At 36.3% G+C, this 23,732-nt stretch overlaps 4 protein-coding genes across 5 annotated transcripts; 3 read left to right on the top strand and 1 right to left on the bottom strand.

Annotated features, from left to right (window-relative positions):
• The first annotated feature begins 333 nt into the window (after positions 1–333).
• On the top strand, positions 334–2,182 carry LOC121239742 (probable WRKY transcription factor 43). The gene is made up of 3 exons (XM_041137048.1): positions 334–465; positions 1,618–1,758; positions 1,887–2,182. Exons 1-3 carry the CDS (start codon positions 431–433, stop codon positions 2,161–2,163), a joined length of 453 nt encoding a protein of 150 aa, XP_040992982.1. The 5' UTR covers positions 334–430; the 3' UTR covers positions 2,164–2,182.
• A 2,448-nt stretch (positions 2,183–4,630) lies between these two features.
• Positions 4,631–9,964, top strand: LOC121239584 (ruBisCO large subunit-binding protein subunit beta, chloroplastic). Its single transcript, XM_041136855.1, has 15 exons — positions 4,631–4,865; positions 5,384–5,638; positions 5,752–5,877; positions 6,394–6,531; positions 6,668–6,763; positions 6,896–7,138; positions 7,247–7,481; positions 7,585–7,754; positions 7,885–7,962; positions 8,047–8,118; positions 8,249–8,353; positions 8,529–8,621; positions 8,716–8,808; positions 9,433–9,556; positions 9,671–9,964. The coding sequence occupies exons 2-15, from the start codon at positions 5,399–5,401 to the stop codon at positions 9,682–9,684; spliced, it is 1,827 nt and encodes a 608-aa protein (XP_040992789.1). The 5' UTR covers positions 4,631–4,865; positions 5,384–5,398; the 3' UTR covers positions 9,685–9,964.
• Positions 9,965–10,027: 63 nt separating this feature from the next.
• On the top strand, positions 10,028–18,084 carry LOC121239583 (pumilio homolog 12). Of its 2 annotated transcripts, XM_041136854.1 has the most exons (7): positions 10,943–11,440; positions 12,220–13,882; positions 14,016–14,178; positions 15,871–16,034; positions 16,807–17,065; positions 17,699–17,809; positions 17,916–18,084. In XM_041136854.1, exons 2-6 carry the CDS (start codon positions 12,225–12,227, stop codon positions 17,804–17,806), a joined length of 2,352 nt encoding a protein of 783 aa, XP_040992788.1. In that variant the 5' UTR covers positions 10,943–11,440; positions 12,220–12,224; the 3' UTR covers positions 17,807–17,809; positions 17,916–18,084. The 2 variants fall into 2 exon arrangements, with proteins under 2 accessions (XP_040992787.1, XP_040992788.1); XM_041136853.1 differs by lacking the exons at positions 10,943–11,440; positions 17,916–18,084 and adding an exon at positions 10,028–10,133 and having other exon boundaries at positions 17,699–17,865.
• Positions 18,085–19,326: 1,242 nt separating this feature from the next.
• LOC121239582 (protein MET1, chloroplastic-like) lies at positions 19,327–23,686 on the bottom strand. Its single transcript, XM_041136851.1, has 7 exons — positions 23,138–23,686; positions 22,239–22,345; positions 20,948–21,042; positions 20,736–20,812; positions 20,193–20,313; positions 19,762–19,821; positions 19,327–19,670 (listed from the first exon to the last, which is right to left on the bottom strand). Exons 1-7 carry the CDS (start codon positions 23,512–23,514, stop codon positions 19,527–19,529), a joined length of 981 nt encoding a protein of 326 aa, XP_040992785.1. The 5' UTR covers positions 23,515–23,686; the 3' UTR covers positions 19,327–19,526.
• Positions 23,687–23,732: the final 46 nt, after the last annotated feature.

The raw sequence follows: 23,732 nt of genomic DNA, 5'->3' as shown, positions 1-23,732 counted from the left end.
AAAATTTAAAATGAGAGAACAAATTGAATAGACAAAGTAAGATTTTTTTTAGTTATTAATCGAACATGGTCTTACATGCAGAAGTTTCCATGAAACTGATGTAAATGAACGACACGTGGTACAATGGTAGTGAGCCAACTTGAATCACATCCCGGTTCTCATTGGCTGAATGCTAATTCAAGGTCATGGTGGGAGTCCAATGAAAATGGCTAGCTCCTGCTTTTAAAAGAAAATGTAAATGAATTTCCTTTTACGTACTGGTGTTTCTTTCGTGGAAAAATGCCTAACCCGAAGAGTAAATATATTATTATACAAGAAAACAACATTTTCTCCTCTCTCTCTCTCTCCTCTCTCTCTCTCTGATCTCAGTTTTCCACAAAAGAGTTTCAATAGTACCTTTTGGCCCTTTCTGGGTGTAAGAGTAGCTGCCATGAGTGACGCTTCCCATAGCAGACAACCGTCTATGTATGTCTTCTTTCCTCCTTTCTCTCTGACTTTATGAGTAGTCCAGCTAGAAGTTGCAAGGAAAAAATCTTAAAGACAGATAGCCATGATCTCCTAGGCAGTTTCCTTTCTATTTCCTGATATCTTCCGACAAATTTCCTCAGTAAATTCTTAGATCCTTCTTAAATTCCAACTAAGTTGTTTTTTATCCTTGAGATCCAATGTGTGTGTGTATTTATGTCTTACCTTGGATCATAGGAGTTTGAACTTTGATTGCAGTACCGATTCCATTTATTCTTTAGCTGCTTTCTAATCGGATATATATGCGCATGAAATCATGAAGTACTTCATGTAATTAGTGGAGGTACTCTGAAGTGTATTTTTTATGCAAGTTTGCTGATCTTTGTCCATGGATCTATATATATTTGTCCATGGATCTATTTAAGCACTGTGTTTTTTTTCCTCCTCGATCGGCTTTCTGTTTCCATCTCATGTGTGGATCCAAACTTCTGAGATTAGGCTAGCTAGCTAGCTAGATAAAAATAATAATCATTTGTGTCTGCAAAGTTCGTTTGCAGCTTGTTTTCTAGTACTTTTAAGCTCAGATCTGTCTCAACATGCTTGTCTCCCACATCATACATTAATCATCTTGGTCGACTTCAGCTTTACTTAATTAGCCGATTTAACTCACTATTTTTTCTCTCCTTTTCTGTTCTTCTTGTTGTTGTGATTGAAATTCTTCATGCGTTTGCTTTATTCCAATCTATATCTCAATGCGTTCTTAAGAGTTCTGTCCAAAAGAAACAACTTAATTTCCCCTTTATTTTCTTGTTACCAGCTTGTTTGATCTGTAGTTATACATTATTAAACCTAATGGCTGGACGTGAAATATATTTATATATATCTGGAACCGATATAATTATTTACTTGAGATCCCTTCTCTCCTCCAGCCGGCCCTTGATTTTCTCTGACCATATATCTCATATATATGTGTAAGCATATATTATATAAATTAATTAGTCCTAGCTCGATCCATGATCTGCATATTATAATCTGAATGTGTGTGGCAGCTAATTTATGCATGCCACTGTATAATATTAATTAATATTGGTGTAAGAGAACAAGTAGTAAATTATATATTCTAATGCTCTTGATCATCCTCTTCCTATATAGGCAAATTGATCAGGATGGATATAGAGATCAAGATGATCAGCAGGATATAGACGGTAGAGGATATCGATTGGTCTTACCAGAAGATGGGTATGAATGGAAAAAATATGGCCAAAAGTTCATAAAAAATGTTGGTAAAGTCAGGTATATATACGTAGAGAGCAGATTAATTAGATCTTGTCTTAAGATATTTGTATGAGTAGTGATCCAAGATTAATAATAATAAATGAATATATGGTACTGATGATGACGATCATGATATTGATGATCAGAAGCTATTTCAAGTGCCAAAGAAGTAATTGTGGTGCGAAGAAGAGAGCAGACTGGTCCACCTCGGAGGCCGGTAGTCTACGAGTGGTGTATGATGGGTTGCACAGCCATTCCCAATCCGATGATCATGGAACTACTACTACTTCTTCATCATCATCTAATTCCATGAGTACTAGTAGTACTACTGCCAACCAATATGACTTGTTGACACAAGTTTTTGGAGATCATCGATCATTAACTAATATTAATTCTCATCATCAGCAACGTCATGATCGATGATCAGAATTAATAATGAATGATCAAGCTTGCCTAGGCGCATATATATATATATATATATTTGATCGCAACATGCACCAGTACTACTCATCGATCGAAGGTAAATATATAATATTCGATCTAGTACTACTGCTACTTGTTTTCTTAATTTGTTGCACAATATATATAGCTAGAAGTACTACCTCATCATGATCATCATGAATAATATTATTGTTCTAGCTTTCTTCCATATTGATCATGCAGCTATAAATCTAATTTCTATCTAATTTAATGCTAGCTAGCTTGTACATGTTATATATAATATATTGTGATATTAATCCATGCATGCAGTACTCTTTGAATATTTTATGGTAATCATGAAAGGCTTTTGTAAATTTGTATATTAATTAATGTGTATATATGTGTGTGTGCGCGCGCGCATATATGTGTGTGATTGATCATCCTATATATATATATATATATATATATATGAGGGTCGGGTGAGATAATTAGCATTAATCTTCTGATCAGCGTGGATTAATTAATGCAGTGCAGTTTGTTCAAATTATTAACTTGTAATGCTGGAAATGCATCGATGGAAGCGGATATATAACTGGTAATTTTCAAATATTAATGAAGTAGATTCCTAAAAAGTAAAATTTTTTACTGATCAGTGCATGGCTTCAAAAGAATAAATAAATAAATATATATATATATATATATATATATATCTGTGATCTTATAATAAATTAAACTTATAAACTAGCCTACCTATATATCTCCCATATCTTAAAAGATTCTCATTAAACAGTAAGATGAACAGTAATAAATAGTATTTTCTTTGAAACTTTTTATTCCGCATATACTCCTATGTAACTGACTATTATTATAATTATATCTTTTTAGGTCTTTAGTTTTACAAAAAAGTATATAAATAGTTTACTATAATTACAAAAATTGCCATTAAAAATTATTTGCCGTATAGTATCTTTAAAAAGTAATTTTACATACAACCGTAAAATATATAAACGTCACGTAATTGCTTTGAAAAAGAGTAGGGTCTACTATTAAAAAATTAATTTTTTTTCATGTGAGTCTAATGTTTTATTCATTTTTTTCAAAACAATTATGTAACGGTTGTACAATTCACAATTACAAATATATTTATATACTTAATTTATCTGACCACAAACTAAGTTGGATATCAACCTTTTCGGATCTCTTTTTTTTTTCTTTTTTCGTTTTGGGGGAACGCAAGCCATAACAAATATAGAGTATACTATAATATATACTCACAAACCAGGCATAACAAATTAATTAGCAGGAAGTATTAATCCATGCATGCACTGGAAATTAAACTCCAATTATCATGACTAATAAGCCGCAACCCATCTAAAAAAGCCAGGCCATTTTTTGTCAATACATTAAAAGTATTCAAAATCTTTAGATGATGAGAAAATATATTTGTAATTATGAATTGTATAATCGTCGCGTAATTATTTTGAAAAAAATGAATAAAATATAATATCTAAATAAAAAAATTTAATTTTTTAATAGTAGACCTTACTCTTTTTCAAAGTGATTACACGATATTTATTCACTTTACAATTATACGTAGAACTACTCTTGGAAGATACTACACGACAAAAAATTTTTAATGACAATTTTTGTAATTATAATAAGCTATTTATGTACTTTTTTTATAAAACTAAAGACCTAAAAGGGCACAATTATAATAATAGTTAGTTACATAGGGATATATATATGCAGAATAAAATGTGTCCAAAGAAAATATTATTTATTATTGTTTATTTTACTGTTCATATGAGGATAAGTGTTTTTAAGATAAAAGAGATATATAATATATATATATATATGTATGTATGTATGTATGTATATGTGTGTGATCGTGGGCGCCGACAAGTACGTACAGAAAAATATATTACCAAAAGCCCTACCTAGCTAACACGTACGAGATCATGATCGAATTAGAGCTGGCTTGGCTATATATATATATATATATGTGAGAGTAATGTTGGTGGATTGTGTAAATATTATCTAATCATTTTAAAAAATAATAAAATTTATTATTAAAAAATTATTATTTTTTAATATAAATATTATATTTATTTATTTTTTTAAAATAATGACAGATATTTACAAACTTACGATTTCAACTATAATTTCTTTTATAATAAATACAAAACTGTTACGCTTTTTTATTCTCATTAAGCCCAACTCTAACGTGTCTTAAGAGTAAAGCTCATATTAGATCGTGTCCAAGTCGAAGTCGGGCCCAAATAGTAGGCCTGCCTTCGCCTAAGGTTAAGGCAAGTAATGTTTACTTGACATCAAGAAAAAAAAGGAGCAACTCATTAAAACAGGCCGGAAAAAAAAAAAAAAAAAAAAAAGGTTATTCTAGAGTGTTCCAACGTAGGACAAACAAAACTGCTCCTCTTTTAAATCCAACGGCCCAGACTCACTGGAAGCTTCAGGATCCCTTTTCAATTTGTTTATTCTCCAAACCCAAAGGGCCTCGTCTCCGTGCGTGTTTTGAGGAGAGAGAAATCACAAGATAATTGTACTCTACTTTATAAGCTATACCTACTACTACTACCATCGCTACGACATTTACAAAGCACTCTCGGCGTCTCTTATCCAAAACCCCCCCTCTCCCAACGCTAAACCCTAGCATCGAAGCTCACCCTCACTTCCGCCGTTTCTTGGTGAGTTCCATTTCTAACATTCCCTTCCATACTCACTTAACCCTTCTTCTTTTTCTTCTTGTATGTCTTTTGGTTTTGTTTTGCATCGTTTGATTAACTTTTTTATTCCATATCTTTCCCTTGAATAGACAAATGATATGGGTTTTGGTTGGGCTCTGTGTTTAGTGGGCAAAATGCTTATCTTTCCCAGCAATTATTGATATCGCTTGGTATCCGGTTGCATTTCGTGTTTTCTCTGGTGTACTAAACTCATATTCGATTGCCTATAGCTACTGCGGTTTTTACCCCAAAATATTGCATCCACGGTTGTGATAATTGAACTGCTTCGATATGCATGACTATTTAATTTTTTCAATCATGTTAAACCATCTACCTATGCTATCTAAGAATACTTTTTATTGGAAATTTGGCTCCATTTTCGTGAGATCCAACGACTATATTTATTCTGATTTGGAATTACTTTCTTTACTTTTATGTATTTACTATTACTAAAGCGGTATGATGTTTACTATTTCCAGAGTCTTGAGGGGTAAATGGCATCAACTTTCACTGCTATGTCTTCAGTTGGCCCCTTGGCTTCTCCTAGCTGTCGCGCTATGGATAAGAAATTTGTTCCATCTTCCGACAAGTTGTCATCTTCGGCTTCCTTTTCTCCATTCACTATAGCTAGGAGGCAGAGTGTGATGTCACGAAGAAATCGATCTCCCTTGATCTTTGCAATGGCAAAGGAATTGCATTTCAACAAGGACGGCTCGGCTATTAAGAAACTGCAAGTGAGTCTATAGTTTAGACACTGTTAACTGTTTTCTCTTTGGAGAGAAGTTTCCAATTTTTTTTTTTTTTTTTTAATTCTAACTTCTAAAATATATTTCTTGTTTTGTTTCAGACTGGTGTGAACAAGCTTGCGGATCTAGTTGGGGTTACTCTTGGTCCAAAAGGCAGGAATGTTGTTTTAGAAAGCAAGTATGGCTCCCCAAAAATTGTTAATGATGGTGTTACAGTGGCAAAAGAGGTATACAATAATACTTTATTAATTATGGCACCAAGGCTATCCATTGAACTTCAAAACAGTCTTGATCTCCAGCCCTTGGAATGTTTTGGTGTTAGGTTCCATTGTTGTTGAAACTCAGGAGCAGTTGAACTTGTTAATCCCAAGAAGATTATGTTTATCTAGTAGGTAATAAAAATGTATTTAAAGGCGCAACCCAAGAATACAGGAGGTATACAAGATAACGACTACTTAGGAGGAGAAAAGGCTTCAAAAAAATCATGAAATTTAAACACGTTAGTTTATAAAACCTTTCCACAGGCGAATGGTATTGAAAAACAAAGCTAAGCCATTAGATAAAAGTTTGGAGCCTATAGAAGCTGTCCAACAATATTATGTTGACAATGACTTTTATATGCTATTCTATAGGTGCTCTGCTTTGCACGATTTATGCTTGCATCCACCTTTTGTTTTTCAATGGCAAAAACTCTTTATAATCTCTTGTGATATATTGATAGACTATGGTTTTTCCCATCTAAGGTTGAGTTGGAAGATCCAGTTGAGAACATCGGTGCTAAGTTGGTGAGACAAGCGGCTGCCAAGACCAATGATTTGGCTGGTGATGGAACAACAACTTCTGTGGTTCTTGCACAAGGTCTTATTGCCGAGGGTGTTAAGGTTGGTATCTTCAATCATGCCATGTAGTTGTCTGGACCCTGTCCAGTCCACTTCTTATTAGAGACAAGAAAGAATAGAAACCTATGCCTTTTCTTTCATCATGAATGCTGTCTGGACCTCATGAGTTAAATTCCAGGTGGTAGCAGCTGGTGCAAACCCGGTCTTAATTACTCGAGGTATTGAGAAGACTACGAAAGCTCTAGTGTCTGAGCTTAAGTCGATCTCAAAAGAGGTAATGTTTATCCAGCCGTTTCTTTCCTGATTTCAAGCAGTATTATTATAGAGCCACCATGATTTCTTCTTTATTGTTCCACTTAGTTTCTAGTAATGTCACTCATCAATCGAGGATGACATTGGTCTTCAGGTTGAAGACAGTGAGCTGGCTGATGTGGCAGCAGTTAGTGCTGGAAACAACTATGAAGTAGGAAACATGATAGCTGAAGCCATGAGTAAGGTGGGTCGCAAGGGTGTGGTGACTCTAGAAGAGGGAAAAAGTGCCGAGAACAGCCTGTATGTTGTTGAAGGAATGCAATTTGACCGCGGTTACATCTCGCCTTACTTTGTTACTGATAGTGAGAAAATGGCTGTTGAATTTGAAAATTGCAAGGTTTGCATTCTGACAGATCTTTCCTGTTATTTTCTATTTCCTGCAATTAATATCATTGGCAGGAATATGTGTTGGCTTTTGCTAATTGATGTGATTTTTTAAATGCAGTTGCTTCTTGTTGATAAGAAAATAACAAATGCAAGGGATCTTATTAACGTTTTGGAGGATGCTATCAGAGGTGGATACCCGATTGTGATAATTGCTGAAGACATTGAGCAAGAAGCTCTAGCAACTCTGGTTGTGAACAAGCTTAGAGGGGCTCTGAAGATTGCTGCACTCAAAGCCCCTGGATTTGGAGAGCGAAAAAGCCAGTACCTTGATGACATTGCCATTCTCACTGGAGGTTGGTCAGCATCATCATGTTATCTTCTGTTTTATCCTTCCTGTGTTCTTCTGAATTATTGTTGATATGTGGAGTGAAATTTTTTTTTTTTTTTGGCTTGCAGGAACTGTAATCAGAGATGAGGTGGGGCTTACCTTAGACAAAGCTGACAAGGAGGTGCTTGGCCAGGCTTCAAAGGTGGTGCTTACCAAGGATATTACCACAATTGTTGGTGATGGAAGCACACAAGAAGCTGTAAACAAGAGAGTTGCACAGATTAGAAATCTTATTGAGGTATACATCTCTCTCTCTCTCTCTCTCTCTCTCTCTCTCACACACACACACACACACACACACATGAGCCTTGAAAGCTTGTGATACATTTTGATTATTTTAAAGGTAACCAAAATGTATTCTAACACAGGCGGCAGAACAAGACTATGAGAAGGAAAAACTGAATGAAAGGATTGCAAAATTGTCAGGTGGTGTTGCTGTGATTCAGGTAAGTTATCAATTACCTCTTATAATTGCTATCTGTGATTAAGTATAAAATATTATGCTCATCAACTTCCCTCGGTATACAAAGGTTGGTGCACAAACGGAGACAGAGCTTAAAGAGAAGAAACTGAGAGTTGAAGATGCTCTTAACGCAACCAAGGTAATTTATGATTAAAATTATGCTGCATTTCAGTACTATTAGTGCCAATACGTTGTATGCTAGTGGAGAGCCCTCATCATGTTTCTGCTACAAATAAAGCAGCATTGTTGACAATTCCAATGATTTACAGGCTGCTGTTGAGGAAGGTATTGTAGTCGGTGGTGGATGCACTTTGCTGAGACTTGCGTCGAAGGTGGATGCTATCAAGGACAGCCTTGACAATGATGAAGAAAAGGTTAGTCCTGGAGTTTCTGAAATTGTGAAAGTCACATCTAAGCAATCAAAGTCTTAGATACAGAAGAAATCATGCAAATTTATAGATCATGTTGAATATGAAAGGAAACATCAGTTTCTTCTTTTGATATTTTCAAGGCAGCACTTTAGGGTCAAATTATTTGGGTTAATTGCAGGTTGGAGCAGATATTGTCAAAAGAGCTTTGAGCTACCCATTGAAATTGATTGCCAAGAATGCTGGTGTTAATGGAAGTGTGGTCAGTGAGAAGGTATCCCCATTTTTCTTGTCATTGTTGTATGCGTTGAACTCTACAATGTTGTACTGTACTGACTATGGATTTTTTATGTTTACTTCACGTTCAGGTGCTATCCAGTGACAATCCTAAGTATGGATATAATGCTGCGACCGGAAAATATGAAGATTTAATGGCTGCTGGTATAATTGATCCAACTAAGGTGAGTTGCCATCTTGAAACTCTTCAAGTGAAGCATATGTTGGTTTTGCCTTGCATTTGGTGTGTTTTCTTTTGAAGCTGCTGGGAGTTAAAATTTTGAACAACATATGATTAAATTAATGCTTCCATCACTCTGAAATTATGAGTGTAGTCATCTGATCATGCTGGTTAAAGGTGTTGAGTGGTATATCTCATGATTTTTGCTCTATGTTTGGGAAAATTATATATATGTTGGCACATCTTTCGGGCGTGTGGGTTTCTGTAACTATGAAAGACATAATGGTTTCTGTCACTATGAAAACTATTGGAACATCTTGAATAAGCTAAACACAGGAATGTTGGGCCACTGCCCCCAGAGTTGGTAGAGATTTCCTTACCCTGACAAAACTCTGTTAAAGAGTTTTCATCTCTTTTTTCTTTCTTTCTTTTCTTTTTTTTTTTTTTTTTTTTTCTTTTTGTGGTAACTGCGTAAAAGTGTGGTTGGTTTAGCTTAAGCTATTTTGGTTTTGGTTTGCATGTTGATTGATTCTGTTATGGGGATTTAAGATGCACGGAAGTTAAAGTGGATTATTTTACTAGTCGAACCGTTTTCAAGGTAAGTCTGAAAGCTAGTTACTTGTTGTAGGTGGTCAGATGTTGCCTTGAGCATGCAGCCTCCGTAGCAAAAACGTTCTTGATGTCAGATTGCGTAGTTGTTGAAATCAAGGAGCCCGAATCAGTGCCTGCTGGCAATCCCATGGACAATTCAGGTCAGAAGTTGCTAATTGTGATATTGTGATGCTCTGCTAATTTTATCCTTTTCTTCTTTCTAGATGATGTTTTCGAAACTCATGCCTTGGGGTTATTTTTCTTGGTTGTTTCAGGATATGGCTACTAAGGTTGATTGACGGCAGAGCTTTACAAACGAAAGCAGGAGATGCGAGAGAGGGGCAGGGGTGTGGAAAAAACCCCATGCAGTAGCAAAATTGTCGCAAAGGCCTGGCACATAAATCAACTCTGTTAGTTTAATAACTAGATCTGAATTTTTGTATTATGTCCCAGCAAAAGACGTAAAATTGTGGTGAGGAGGTTAGGCTGCTGGAGTAGAGCATGTTTTCAAGGCTTATAAGACGCATGTACGACGTTGGGTCTATAATGCTTTTTAGCTTTTTGGGACTGCCTTCGAGTGATTTTCAGCGTGATGAAGGTCATTAATCTCCCTCTCTCTCTCTCTCTCTCTCTCTCTTTCTTTCTGTCTCTATTTTTCTCATGTGTAAATTGGACGCGAAGTTGTGTTTACGCACCACACTTGGGACCACCTTTTGTCTGGTGCGGGGCCTGCAGAAGGTATGGCATTTATAATGGGAAGACCTAGCAGTGGCACTCACCATTTATTCGTGATCATCATCTTAGTATTCTTTTCTCCGATTTAAACAACATAGAAAAAGACAAGCAGGCCGATGTTTATATATAAAGGGTATATAAATTAAAAGATTTTGAGCTTTGTAAGCACCAGAATTGGCTTAAGCTTCACCCGTGGTAATGAAGATGTTGGACGGTAAGTTAAAGGCATGCTCATTTTTAATCTCCAGCACAGGCACTGGAGCACGACACAAATGGGGAGATCATGGAAGAAAACCAAACAAGTTTCACGTGATAGAAAAGGGATGGTCGAGGGATACTGTCTTGGACTGTACCAACTCACTTTTTAAATGATGTTCTCTAATTGTAGCGACCATAAATGTACGAGGGAAAGGCGTCTTGTTCACGACGACTAACACGAAGGATGTGCGCGCGCAGAGATTGTAGAAGTAGACATATAATAATAATAATAATAGAAATGCTTAGTCCAAAACGTAAAAATAAGGCGAGTTTATTCCTTCCCTTTCTGTTTTAATCAACCGACCCAATTAAGGTGTAATACATGTTAGATTTGTCATTTGGTGTGGAGAGGAGAATAAGGAGTGTAGGCTCTATACGTCAATAAGATATTATTAATTATGATAAAGATAACCTATTAATGTTGCACCATTCAATTCTCTTCTCTCTCTCTCTCTCTCTCTCTCTCTATATATATATATATATATATATTGCAAACATTTTATCATACGTCATGCATTAAAAAGAAAGATAAACTCATTAGCAGGAGATAGAGCATCTCTTTCTTTTTACATCTTTTAGCCTAAAAAAACCGAAATAAAGCAAAGAAGGAAATACGGAAAGTAAATATGAAAATAAGAGAAAAGAGAAGCAGCAGCATATGATAATGATATGAAAGATAAGAATAGAATATATTGGTATTGGGAAGGATGTTTATGTATCATTTATGTATGTTCGTATTAAATATAAAAATAGTTTATTTAAATCTCCCATGACATACCATCATCGTATTATTATTATTATTATTCCACCGAATTCCATGCATGTAATTCTCCCATTTCTAGTTTCCGTTTCTTCTTGCGTTCCTTTGTATTTGTGCTAAATCAGCGCTTGCCACCTCTCTCTCTCTCTCTCTCTCTCTCTCTCTCTCTTCACTCCATTGTAAACCTCTCCTTCTTCACGCCGCCTCTCTTTCTCTTCTGTTTCTGGGTTATCTTCTCTTCACCCTCCACCATGCCCTCTTCTTGTCTCTAATGACGCCTCTTCTATCAGTGGTACGCCCTTTACACTTGGGATTCTCACTTCTTGCCTCTTGCTTTCTTCTGCATTGTTCCTTCTTCTCTTTTTCCACTTGTAATTATCTTTCATTCTGTATTCTCCGTTTTGATGATCGCGCATTATTGGCACATGTGACGAACTAGTTGACTTTCGCTTCTGATTCTGTGGGAATTGCTCTCACATTCGACTTTTCCTTCTTGGTTTCTATTTGACAAAACTTGAGGGCGGACTTGTTTGGTCCGATGACTGATGATGATACAAGTTCCGTAGTATTTTGTGGGCTCCGTTTTTCAACTGGGTTTTTGGCATTGAATTCATTATCTAGCGTAGAATCTGGTGATGTTTTACTGATCTTAGTAGTCTTCCTATTATTTGAATTGCTGCATTTAGATCTTTTTTTTTTTCTTTTTTTTTTTTGTTCTTTATGTTTTTCAAAATTCAATTCTGTCCTGTGTTTGGAGAATTGGGTGACATGGGGATGACAGTATCCGTTGATGAATTTATGTTCGTTTTCTGACTTGGAATTTTGATGATCAGTCGCTTTAGTGGGAGGATTGATTTTTCTCTGATTATTTTGTTCTTCAGTAATTGTTTATAAAAATAATTCTTATTTGGAAGTAACTCTGGGATTACTGATTTTAAATGATTTTAGTTTCCTTTCTCCATTAAAGGTTTTTTTTTCTTTTTTTTGCAATGGATCCGCATTGCCTGGTAGACCTTAGTCTGTTTGGCAGATCGGATGCTTGAATCACAAAGAGCTTACTTTTCTTGACAGATTGAATGCATAAACCTTTCACGATTGGCGAAATGAAGGAAGGGAGAACTGAGCTGGAATTTGATGAATTTGAGAAACTTCTTGGTGAGATACCAATTGCTACTTCTGGGAAACCACATTCTGATGACACTGGACCAAAGACGGTGTCTTTCGAGGGAAGCTTGTCTCCTATCAGTGTGAATTCCTGCCAAGGGCCTATCAGTGAGAAACTCCAAAACTTTGGGAGTTTAGGTGACGGAAAAATCTCATTGAATGTAACTAAGCAATTACCCATTATAAGGATTCAACCAGAGGAAATGAATCTGCCCGATGATCAGTCCTTGACATCTGCATTTGCAGGATTGAGCTTTACTGATGGTGTGACAGCGGAAGTCGGTGCTCCTTTCGCAGAGACTAAATCCTTAGAGAATTGCTCCATTTTATTGGATGGCCAACATCTAAAGGACTTAAAGAAACCTAATTCTAATGTGGATCCAAATGTGAGGGCTATCTTTTCTCTTCAATACCCAAAAAATGTACCTTGTGGTTTCGACAAGGTTGGTGAGACAAAAGCTGGCCAAGAAAGTTCAAATATGTTAAAATTCAATGCTGAAGAACTTAAGAAGCGCCAAGTAGGCTATCGCCAGCAATTTGAAAATTTCTCTGCTACTGCACCATTGACTCATGCAGTGCAAGGCCTCCAGTTCCTCTCTCGTGTGCCGGTCCACCATGGTGTGCAGTTTCCTGCAATGCCTGATCAGCAACAATTTTTCCTGGATGCACAATCTCTTCAGCCTTATTTTCATCCGCAGCAAATAAACGAGCCTCAGATAAGTTGGAGGAATATAGAAGAGGAACAATATTGTAGGATACATCACCAATACCTTTACTTGCAGCATCTTCCCGTTCAGAGGCTAGAAGCTCAGCATCCTATTCAAGACCAAGGGACTATTACAACTAGACTGACAAGTGAGAACCTGAGGGAGCCATTTGTTGAGGTGCCAATCTCTTGCCAACTTGAAAATTCTCGACAAGAATCATTTTGGAACAATAGTGCAGACTACAGGAGCTTAAACCTACCGAATCCTGCCATGTCTTTCCCAAATTTTAGTGCAATGCCAGTTTTGGACAAAGTGGCAAAACAGAAGTTCCCTGAAAAAATCCTGACAAGATCACATGGAACAAACACCCAAGAAAATGTGAAGTTTGGCTCTGTGAGTAAGAATGAATCGCTAACCCGTGTCAGCCTAAATGAGGAGGCTCTCTCAAATCATCATCATTGGCATGACTTTTCTATTCCAAGGACCAAAGGCTTTCAGTTGGATAGTTTGAGCTTGTGGGGTTTGTCAACTGAAGATGCAGATCTTAGAAGCACTTATCTGAAGCCAGTGCCTCAGAAATGTTACTCTGTTGATGAAGCCACTGGCAGAATATATCTCATGGCCAAAGACCAACACGGTTGTCGCTTCTTGCAGAGAAAATTGGCTGAGGGCACCCCAACAGATGTTGAAAAGATTTTTTTTGAGATCATTGATTATGTTGTTGAGCTCATGACAGATCCTTTTGGAAATTACCTAGTACAGAAACTGCTTGAAATTTGTGATGATGATCAGCGGATGCAAATACTTCATACTATAACTAGAAGATCTGGGGAACTTGTTAGGATTTCGTGTAATATGCATGGGTCGACTCTCTCTCTCTCTCTCTCTCTCTCTCTCTCTCTCTCACACACACACGTGTGTTGTTGCTCAATTGATAGATACTGTTTTGACTCGATATGTTTTAGTTGTTGGCTGACTTTTTCTTCCCAACTGCAGGACTAGGGCTGTTCAGAAGGTCATTGAGACCCTCAAGACTCCAGCGCAGTTCTCCATGGTTGTTTCCTCTCTGAAGCCTGGTATTGTGACTTTGATAAAAAACATTAATGGCAACCATGTTGCACAGCGCTGCTTGCAGTGTCTAATGCCTGAATGTACCGAGGTAAGTGCATGTCTCTTGTGCATGAAAGTTTCTTTAGTCAATAGAAATACTAGTGTGCAAAAGATGTTTCCCAAGGGTTTACAAAGGGTAGACATCCTAAGTCCCCCTCGGGGGATTACCTGGCCATCTAGAGATTAGACATCTTTAAGTCGAAGGTGTCTAATGAGTAGGATGACAACCTTTTTCTATGGTAGATTTCTTCTACATATAATAGAGTTAAATCTAGCCTAGCATAACTCAAGTCTAAGTTTATATGGCGCTATATAGCCATAGTATTATTGGTAGTTAAGCTGCTCCTCAAAACAACCATCTCGAAATATTTTAGCTTGACTTTTATCAGGTGGAAGAGACTAGGAAGTTGTCCCTCAAAAATTAGGTCCTTTTTTAAATCAAAACGCTGAGGAACTAACTATTGTCTCGTGTGCAAGTGAACCCAAAATATTGATGTTGAATTGTCCATACCTTGCACTTAACATTGAAAGGTGCTAGAGAGTATCTGGTCCTATAAATCTATCTCTTTGCTGGAACCCTACTGTTGGCGCCTTGCAGCTCTGCCTTTTTATTGTTGTTCTGTTAGTCTATCAAAAATGAATTACTCAATTTTTGGAGCTGCATTCATATGGTGCACATCTGGTTGGACAAATAACTCCCTAATCTATGGCTGGTCTTTTTAACTCATTAGGCACTTGTCCTCTTGGTTGTTTGCATTCATGCATTGACCTTGAATTCTTGTTGTGTCATTTCATATCATTATAGAAGGCTAAACTATTTTGCATATCTCAGTGGCCTCTTTGGTTATTGCTTTATTCTCCAGTAGTATTGACTTTCTTCTAAGCTTCTGGGCAATTGCTTCAGTCAGTTCAGATATCACCAAGAATTTAAATATTTCTACAACTAAAGGAGTGTGCCCATTTCATATTTATAGAATAGGGTACTGTTCATAGCAAATGCATTGCACAAATAGCTTGGTATTATTAATTTGGGTAATTACATTAATTAGAAAATGATCCTGTAACGACCCAAGGAAAGCTTAAGACACGTTTGGACAAAAAGACTGACAATGTTACAATTGAAGCTCATTGAAATCGTTATATAGGCTAACAATTTCTCCCTCCCCTGAATTTGGAGGGTTACAATCACCCCCTTAAATTCCTAGCATCCTGTTAAGCTATTCCGTTACAAGTGCTATAGCACGAGTCTGACTATTCTGGTTGAAGATTGGTTTTAATACCATTTGTAGCGACTCGAGGAAAGCCCAAGCCACATCTGAGCCTGTACACTAAAGTGACGCCCACATTATGATTGAAACTTTTTAGAATCATTAGAAAAGCTAAGAACTTCTCATTCCCATAGATTTCGAGTGTTGCATATCTTCTTCCTCTATCATGTAGTATTAGTGTAGTATACATTTAGTGTTTTGCCTCCCTTCAAGTTATATTAAAGGTAAGACCAATGAAACCTGGATCAAATGAGACTACTGGATTCAAGTCTATGTGAGGTAACTTGCCAATAAAAAAGCAACAAATATAATGTTTGCAATTTCCATGCACGTCTTGACTAAAATTATCATCTCCTATTTGGTCAGCTGATGCATCTCATAGTGTTATTGCTGTTATAAATCTTAATATATATTTGACTCAGCAATTGAAGGAACGCCATGCCATGAAATTAAACTAGTAATTTTCCTTGCAGTTCCTTTTTGAAGCTGCAACTGCTAATTGTGTTGACCTCGCAACGGATCGCCATGGTTGTTGCGTGCTTCAAAAATGCCTTAGCCATTCTGATGGTGAGCAGAGACGCCGTTTAGTTTGTGAGATAACATCAAATGCTCTGATACTCTCCCAAGATCCATATGGGTACTCCTTTTCTCTTTCTTTCTTTTTTTTCCTTATAATCATGCTATCGTTTTTTCTTCTAAACACATCTCTTCCTGGGAGGAGCTTGGATGCAATTTTTCTCACACAATAATTGAAAACATTTTTTTTATAAGTACAATAATTGAAAACATGCATTAATTTGATCACTCATGGTTTAAGTACGGTTATGCCTTGAACCAACCAGGATGGCCAAGAAAAGGTCGCGTAGCTAACCTGAAATGCTTGTAATGAGGCTTTTATTCAGCAAATAATGATACGCCCACAGCTCTTTAACAACTACCCAATGTGATAGTGCCACCTCATTAAAAATGCTCAAGTTTTCTTTGAATCTTTCAATTTTACATAATTGTTCTTAGAGTTGTAGGTGTATAATTACTCTCATTCAGCTTAGTTGATATTAATCAGAAAATGTTCTCATAGTGGTCAAAGGAATGTGCACACTTAAATTCGTACTCTGCATGTGCAGTAATAATGCTTCAGAACCAGTCTTTGGTGTCTGAAGACTCAATTGCAAGTGGATCACTGGCTCCATTTCCAGCATTTTTGAGATTTTATTATTCGTGTGAGGGGTGTATTTTAAAGAAAGGCAACCCAACAGTATATATTATGCCATATCTATTTGGATTTTAAGATTTCAGTGACTTTTATTACACTGCTGTTCTTGTTCTAGTGAGGCTTTTAATTTCCCATTATGCATGCATGTTTGAACGTTGGATTTTGAAATTTGGAATCTAAAATTTCGGTTACACAGGAATTATGTCGTGCAGTATGTGTTTAGTCTACGACTTCCGTGGGCAACAGTAGATATTCTTAACCAATTGGAGGGTAACTATGCGGATTTGTCCGTGCAGAAATTTAGCAGTAATGTGGTCGAGAAATGTCTGAACTATGCAGGTGAAGACTACCAACCTCGCGTCATCCAAGAGCTGATTGATAATCCTCGGTTAGATCAAATTATGCTAGATCCTTATGGAAATTATGTTATCCAAGCAGCTTTAAGTCAGTCAAAGGTAAGTAAGTACATTGTTTTAATCTTTTCTTTTAACGGAAAATCTCAACGTTTTTTGCTTTGCAACTGTATGATATATAAGATTATACTCGGAAGACTTGGGATTGATCAATCATGTATTTGGATGACTTTTTTATTTTTTATTTTTGGTTGCTTTTCCTCTTTTGGTGTCATTACTATAGTCATCTTCTTTAGTATTGAAGCATCCATTTCCTTTTCATGGATTAAATCTAGTTTTCTCTTTCCTGAGAACCCATGTTTTCATGTATGGTGTCATAATAGCAAGGTTTAAAGTACTCAGTTTGCTAAGTAGAAGCAGGAGATTAAAAGCAGGAATTATGGCTTTAAAAATTTAGGGAAGTGTGATAGATGGCGTCATTAAGATATGATTGTGTGGTAAATTTTGATACAAACTGCTGTTGTGATTGCTATGTTTGTTATGCTGATTAAAAATAGGAGAGAGGATTGTTTAGTTTCCAGCATTATATGTGACCCGACTGGGAACAATTAAACATAACTTGACATTAGAGTAAGAATTCCAGATTACCGAAGGAAATTGAGTCTTTGATTGCCATGACTTAACTATTTTTTTGGGCAATTTATGATTTTTATAATTATTTTACTTGTTGAGCAGGGAGCTCTTCATAATGCATTAGTGGCTGCCATAAGACGCCATGATCCTGTGCTTCAGACAAGCCCTTATGGGAAGAAAGTCCTCTCTAGTTGCGGTTTGAAGAAATAAATTGTGGGTATGATACAACTTTTGTTTGCCCTGGACATAGCATTTGAGCCTTCTTAGTCCTTTTTTTTTTTTTTTTTTTTCTGCCTTTTTTTTCCGTTGTACATTATAGGTCTGGCTGTTGAAGAAGATCTTGTATATTATGTAATAAGCAAGTGAAGTAAAGGTTTGAGCTGGGTTTTATGGCTTGTGAATTTTAGAACTCAAAACCCTGACTTAAAAGAGAAACAGGTCAATGATGCCTTTAAAAGCTCATCTAAATAGATGGAAGGTGAATTTCTTATGCTAGGCATTTATCTTTTTGGTGTTTGGCAATAGATTGCCACGATTAGCCCTTGTTTATGTTATCCTAGTTTCTACTTGACCTTGTGCTGGTGTCATTAGAACTCATAATGCCATCTATAGAGTTATTGATGAGTCTGCAATGCCCAAATACCAACTTCTTTTTTTTTTTTTTTTAATTCTTTGGAGAGTCGTGCGAGATGTGTGGATTCTTGGAGATTATTTTGTTTTTTTAACATCGTTTAAGCAATTTACATTTTCGTCTTCAAAAAAAAAAAATGAGAGAGCAAAAACTTAAAGAGTGTACATTTTCGTAATTTCAACTGATAATTGGGAGATTCAAATAAAGAAAATGTCGAGAAAATACAAATAAATTAAGCACTACAGATTTATAAGTATCTCGTTTGTTTGGCACAATCTTTATAGAGTAATACTACATACAATCGTAGCACCGTACAATTATTTTGAAAAAGAGTGAGATTCATTATTAAAAAATTAGTTTTTTTTTTCATGTAGATCTCGTATTTACTCATTTTTTTAAAGAAATTGTGTGGCGCTTGCACAATCTATGATTACAAATATCATTTCTCATCTTTATATCTTATTCTAAATGCACAAATGATCAAATTGTCAGTGAGTGCGAGCAGTGCACACACACAGGCATACATACATCTACAGATTTTGTAACGTCTAAACCTTAAAAATGTTCTCCGATTACATCAATTAACGTGTTATCCAATATAATATTGCAAGAGTGAGTCAACTATTATCCAATTCTACGCACTTCACAGTTGTATGTAGAATTACTTTTTATTTATGGCTTTTTATCATGTAAAAGACGACAACAACCACAACAACAACAAAAAAAGCGTTTGTTTCAAACAATCCCAGCTTTTTAAAGTGAGAGGGTTGCAAACAAATTTCGTTGTTTAGATATGTGTCTTTTTCTAAAATGAAACAGTTTAGCCAAACAATTGCACTTATGGCCATTTACTGCCAAATGACTCAAACCATGCTTCGACATATTTAAGAAAATAACGACTACCTGTTTCTTGCTTCTCAAACTCTGCCAACAAGAAAATATTTTGGAACCAAGAGTTTGCATGTATATGTATGTTTGTTTGTTCGTTCTGCATAACAAACGGAGACAATCAAGGTAACAGAAAATGAAACGTTACCCTGTTAAGACTTCCCTTCAATGAGTTTTTTGTCTTCAAAATTACAAATAATATATATTCTGATTGAAGAGAGAATTCATGAGAAACATGTCATTGAGAAAAAAAATCACAATGAATTCTCAATAGTCATTGAAAAGTAATGACATGAACAAATTCACGAAAGAGAAACTGAATTGCTTTGAAATATTGCTATGCCAATCCCTGCATTATCTCAGTGCGATTTAGAACTTGGACTCCGTTTTATTTGAATCTAATTCAAGGCTCTAGTTCTTGTTGAATATGCCAAATAAAGATTTAATGGCATTGATGGCATTTTCATTGATAAATGACTCGTCGAACCTTTTTAAAAGAGTCTCAAATTCCTCGGATGTTCTTATACTGGCTAGGTCAGGATCTGTTCGGATTCTCTGTTCATCAGTAGCAACAATTTTAGACAGCTTGCAGATTGTACTGTATAAGAAAAATGGTGCCTGTTCTTTTTAATCACAGGTTAATTACCTTGAAGTCCTCAAATCCTGCCTGCAAGGCATCTTCAAGCGCAGAGAGCCCAGCTTGCGTCTGTTCAAAAAAAAAAAGTTGTTGGTTATATAAACAGATGTATAAAAATCCTGGCTTTTGGCAAATAAGTGTGAGAGATACAAAACAAGAATATATCCATCATCAACAGCAATAATGTAAACAAGAAGTAGCAAAAAGTCCATGGGTAAACTCAGATGAGATGCTCTTCCTAGTTGAGCACATGAGCTAGAATAGAGACTGCAAATTGAGAAAGCTCCTCTATGGGAAACAAGGCCAAATAGTGCAGATGGGGGCAGCATCGGCTTTCCATTTTTTGATATAGGCTTTGGGAAGACTGAGGATAGTGCTCTTAGACATGTTTGCTCGACCTACAAAAGATGGCAATGAGATCATGCAAGCGTGAGCAGTACCTGATTAAGCTTAGAATAACAACATGCCACATTGTAACTTGCTACTGAAGCTTCATCTAGATCTGGTTGTGATCCCAATACTGACTCGAACCTCTCTAATGCTTCCTCATATTTGGCATTCCTTTATCATTAACATAAAAGTTATCAAAAAAATGAAAAGGGAAAAGGGAAAAGGGAAAAAAAAAGAAATATTTGTTGGGCAGATGGATTCTCACTTTGCCTGCAGAGGGAAAAAGCAGTATATTCTATACGTGTCAGATCAAATAAGCACAAAAGGCATCTCAGGCCCCAAAGAGCTATAGCTGGAAATTTTGTTGAGGGAAAAGGGTACCTCTCCTCTCCTAAGTTTTGATATGGATATAGGGCCCAAAGTCATGAAAAGCGACAACCTTAGAAAAACAAGTTCTAAAATCTATCATTTTTGGCTTTGGTACAATTGGTCACAGTACACCCCATTACTATTATATGATCCAGAGTCATCAGCTTAGGCCACCACTAACAAAATAAAGCAAGCTTAAATCAAGTTGGATTGGCACGTCTTACTTGTAAAGTTGCAGTCCTTCACGAAGGTCCTTCGTCCTGAGCTCTTTCTGTTCCTTTTTTCTTAGAGCATTTTGCAACTGAACTCGATCACAAAATCAGACACTAAAGATTAATAATGATAGAGGAAGCAAAGGAATTAAGAAAGAGTTCCAGCTTGCAATATCAGCTAGATATTCAGTATTAACTTCCATTTTGGAGAAGGAAACACGTACTTGAATTTCCCTCACTCTGTTACTAATCACCCCCGAGTTCCTCTCAGCTCTGATAATCTCTTTTTCTGTTAATTCACCGCTATCCTCCTGCTTACCTGACAAAAAAAGTATACAGCCTCAGACCACAATGTAAAATCTACAAGGTCAATATAAACTATAAAATGGAGACACGAACATAGCAATAAATTTGTGGGGAATCGGGGATATTGTCTGATGGAATACCATTCTGACCTAGAGAGTGAAATTGGAAGTGTCATAGAAGACAAGCTAAAAATCAATTATGCATCTGAATAAAATTGGGAGAGATCGTGCTGTGATAGCACTTGAGGTCTATTGGTTGTCTTTGGTTTGGATTGGATCTACTGTTATGTTAGGATTAGATTGGTAAATGTTTGCATTATGACTGGATTGTATTTCATTTTCTAACTAACTGAACCACAATACATATATATATATGCACACGTATATATTTATTATATACACACACGGGGTCTCTGCTATCTGAACAGAGTTTCTATTGTATTTGTTATTTGTGAATTTTTGTTTTTTGTTGTTTGTGAGTTTCTAATTCCAGCAATTGGTATCAGAGTCGTGTTCCTGTCATGGATGTGGGTACATGGACCTCGAGTTATTGAATTACTCCACAATCGAAGGAACTTCAATGCTTTAGGATAATGAATATTCAGTCATATGGCACGAAAATGAGAGCTTCTTCAAATGGAGATAGCAATAATGAAAGAATATGCTAATATTAATGAAAAAGAAGAGAATGAAGTAAAATGTGAAATCAATAACGAGGTGGAGGAAAAAGGCTATATTATCAAGAAGAAAAGAGCATCTGGTCTCAACAATACAAAAGATATGGCCAAGTAATGGTTTACTTGCTGCATAAATTACAATCTCAATCCTTTAGACCTCCTTTCAATCTAAGAGGTTTATTATCTCAATACACAATAGATGGGGGAAATTGTGCAAAATGATAAGTTGATAGATTAGTAGCAGCACTTGTCACTTTTCAGTGGTTAAATCAATGCTGGAATAAGCTTCGTCCTGTCTTTTGTTGCTACGAAAAATGAAGAAATGCTTTGAGATGAAATTTTATTTTAAAAAGAAAAAAAAAAAAAAAAGGAAGGCTTTGTGGTCTCTTCTATCCTACAGGAGTTTCTAATCTATTGCTTTCGTTGTTTGTGATTTTCTGATTTCATCAATTTCTAATTAAATTTAAAATGATTGACGTTAGCATGAGCACAGTTGGTTGTCATTATTCCCTGAGAATGGATTGCAAACTAACCATATCTCTTCTGCATTCTCATCGACAATGGGCCAACTCTTTGTCGAATTGTGTACATTGTCCTTCCATATTCAGCAGCAGGCCATATTTCTGACCCAAACACTGCACTGCATGTACATTTAGCACTCCTTAGTTACATTTCAACCAAGTCTTTATCAAAATTCCAACAAGAATCACAGAATTTTCTTTTAGGATTCAGGGAAATCAAATAGATGTAGATAATCCCATAAAAATATATCTTGCCTATCAGGAACTGGGGTACCCCTAAATCTTTTGAAAATCTGTGAGATGCATGAGTATAAAATTCCAATGAAACTTGTGGTATATAAAATAAGACACTAATATCATTCCCACTCATAAGCCATGTTCAGCTCTGTAAAGCACAAATCCAACCTCTTGGATCTTGAAACATAATTTTTCATCATTAAGCTCAACCAAGGGTCTTCCACCAAACCATTGGTTCGTCTCAATGCTATGCTAGATAAGTACCAGGCATAATCGATGCTGTCACAACTTAGTCTTCTTTGAAAAATGATCAAAACGTCCAAAGAAAGAACTTCGACTCAATTATAACACAGAAGTTAGTTCCGTTAAAGCTAAGTCATGACCTGGTCTCTACGGATCGTCCCTATCACAGAATTTAATCCAAACCTTGTATCTTGACCAACTCTACAACATTCCATGGAGAAAGGATATATAAATTCTCCTCCACAAATAAATAACATCAAGTCCCAGATGGAAGATTAACCTCCTACCTCATTAACAATCTCATCAAGCATATCAATCGAGTACGCATATAATTATATAAATATCCATACTGCATATATTATCATTTACAGCGGAACAAACTTTGTCACAACATTAAAAAAGAAATGCAAAGAAAAGGAAGTTAATAAAACCTGGTGGCAAGTACTTTATCCCCAACAGTGAACATCCCAGACTTGTCAGCCGACCCACCCGGTGCAATCGCATCTATGTAAGTTCCACCATCTCTGCCCTTGGCGAATTTCAGCCCATATGGTTGCACCAGCTCCACCTCATACTCTTCGTACTGTTGTTCATCTTCACTTCCACCCCCTGGTTTCGACGTCTGGGACCCAGTTTCCGATGTTTTAACGATCAAAATGGATGGTTTGAGCAGCTGGGTTCGTGAAAAAAAGTTTGAAGGGCTGAGAAATGAGTGGCTGTTGAACGACAAATGGTTGCTTTGAAAAACCAGAGCTGGGGTTCTGATGGTTCTTGGCAATGGTGGTGAGGAGTAGAGAGCTAAAGACATGGTTGATATGTTAAAAAAATCAGTCTGACTTTGCCTGTTTTGAGTTTATAGAGAACAGATCAGAGGTCATGAAATGTTTGAGTTGTGAAATCCGGAAAAAAACATGGTACCATTTGGAGAGGTAAGTACTTTTGGTCTCCAATTCGAAGATGTTTTGGATTACAGGACTGTTCAGTGGCTCTGGTAGGTCGTTGTGCTAAGTTCGATGGTGTCATGCC

This window comes from Juglans microcarpa x Juglans regia, chromosome 7D (genome assembly GCF_004785595.1).
Source record: "Juglans microcarpa x Juglans regia isolate MS1-56 chromosome 7D, Jm3101_v1.0, whole genome shotgun sequence".
Lineage (NCBI taxonomy): Eukaryota > Viridiplantae > Streptophyta > Magnoliopsida > Fagales > Juglandaceae > Juglans > Juglans microcarpa x Juglans regia.
The sequence above is the reverse complement of the archived record's forward strand: the minus strand, read 5'-3'. Positions and strand labels throughout refer to the sequence as shown.

Excerpts from the sequence above, each read along its gene's own strand:
- LOC121239742 (XM_041137048.1), top strand. The coding sequence starts at position 431 with ATGAGTGACGCTTCCCATAGCAGACAACCGTCTAT. Across the intron at positions 466-1,617 it reads CATAGCAGACAACCGTCTAT|GCAAATTGATCAGGATGGAT; the intron begins GTATGTCTTCTT and ends CTTCCTATATAG. Across the intron at positions 1,759-1,886 it reads AAAAATGTTGGTAAAGTCAG|AAGCTATTTCAAGTGCCAAA; the intron begins GTATATATACGT and ends ATTGATGATCAG.
- LOC121239584 (XM_041136855.1), top strand. The coding sequence starts at position 5,399 with ATGGCATCAACTTTCACTGCTATGTCTTCAGTTGGCCCCTTGGCTTCT. Across the intron at positions 8,354-8,528 it reads TTGACAATGATGAAGAAAAG|GTTGGAGCAGATATTGTCAA; the intron begins GTTAGTCCTGGA and ends GGTTAATTGCAG. Across the intron at positions 8,809-9,432 it reads GTATAATTGATCCAACTAAG|GTGGTCAGATGTTGCCTTGA; the intron begins GTGAGTTGCCAT and ends TACTTGTTGTAG.
- LOC121239583 (XM_041136854.1), top strand. The coding sequence starts at position 12,225 with ATGCATAAACCTTTCACGATTGGCGAAATGAAGGAAGGGAGAACTGAG. Across the intron at positions 14,179-15,870 it reads TAATGCCTGAATGTACCGAG|TTCCTTTTTGAAGCTGCAAC; the intron begins GTAAGTGCATGT and ends TTTTCCTTGCAG. Across the intron at positions 17,066-17,698 it reads CAGCTTTAAGTCAGTCAAAG|GGAGCTCTTCATAATGCATT; the intron begins GTAAGTAAGTAC and ends CTTGTTGAGCAG.
- LOC121239582 (XM_041136851.1), bottom strand. The coding sequence starts at position 23,514 with ATGTCTTTAGCTCTCTACTCCTCACCACCATTGCCAAGAACCATCAGA. Across the intron at positions 20,813-20,947 it reads ACAGAGTGAGGGAAATTCAA|TTGCAAAATGCTCTAAGAAA; the intron begins GTACGTGTTTCC and ends GATCGAGTTCAG. Across the intron at positions 19,822-20,192 it reads GTTATTCTAAGCTTAATCAG|ACGCAAGCTGGGCTCTCTGC; the intron begins GTACTGCTCACG and ends TTTTTTGAACAG.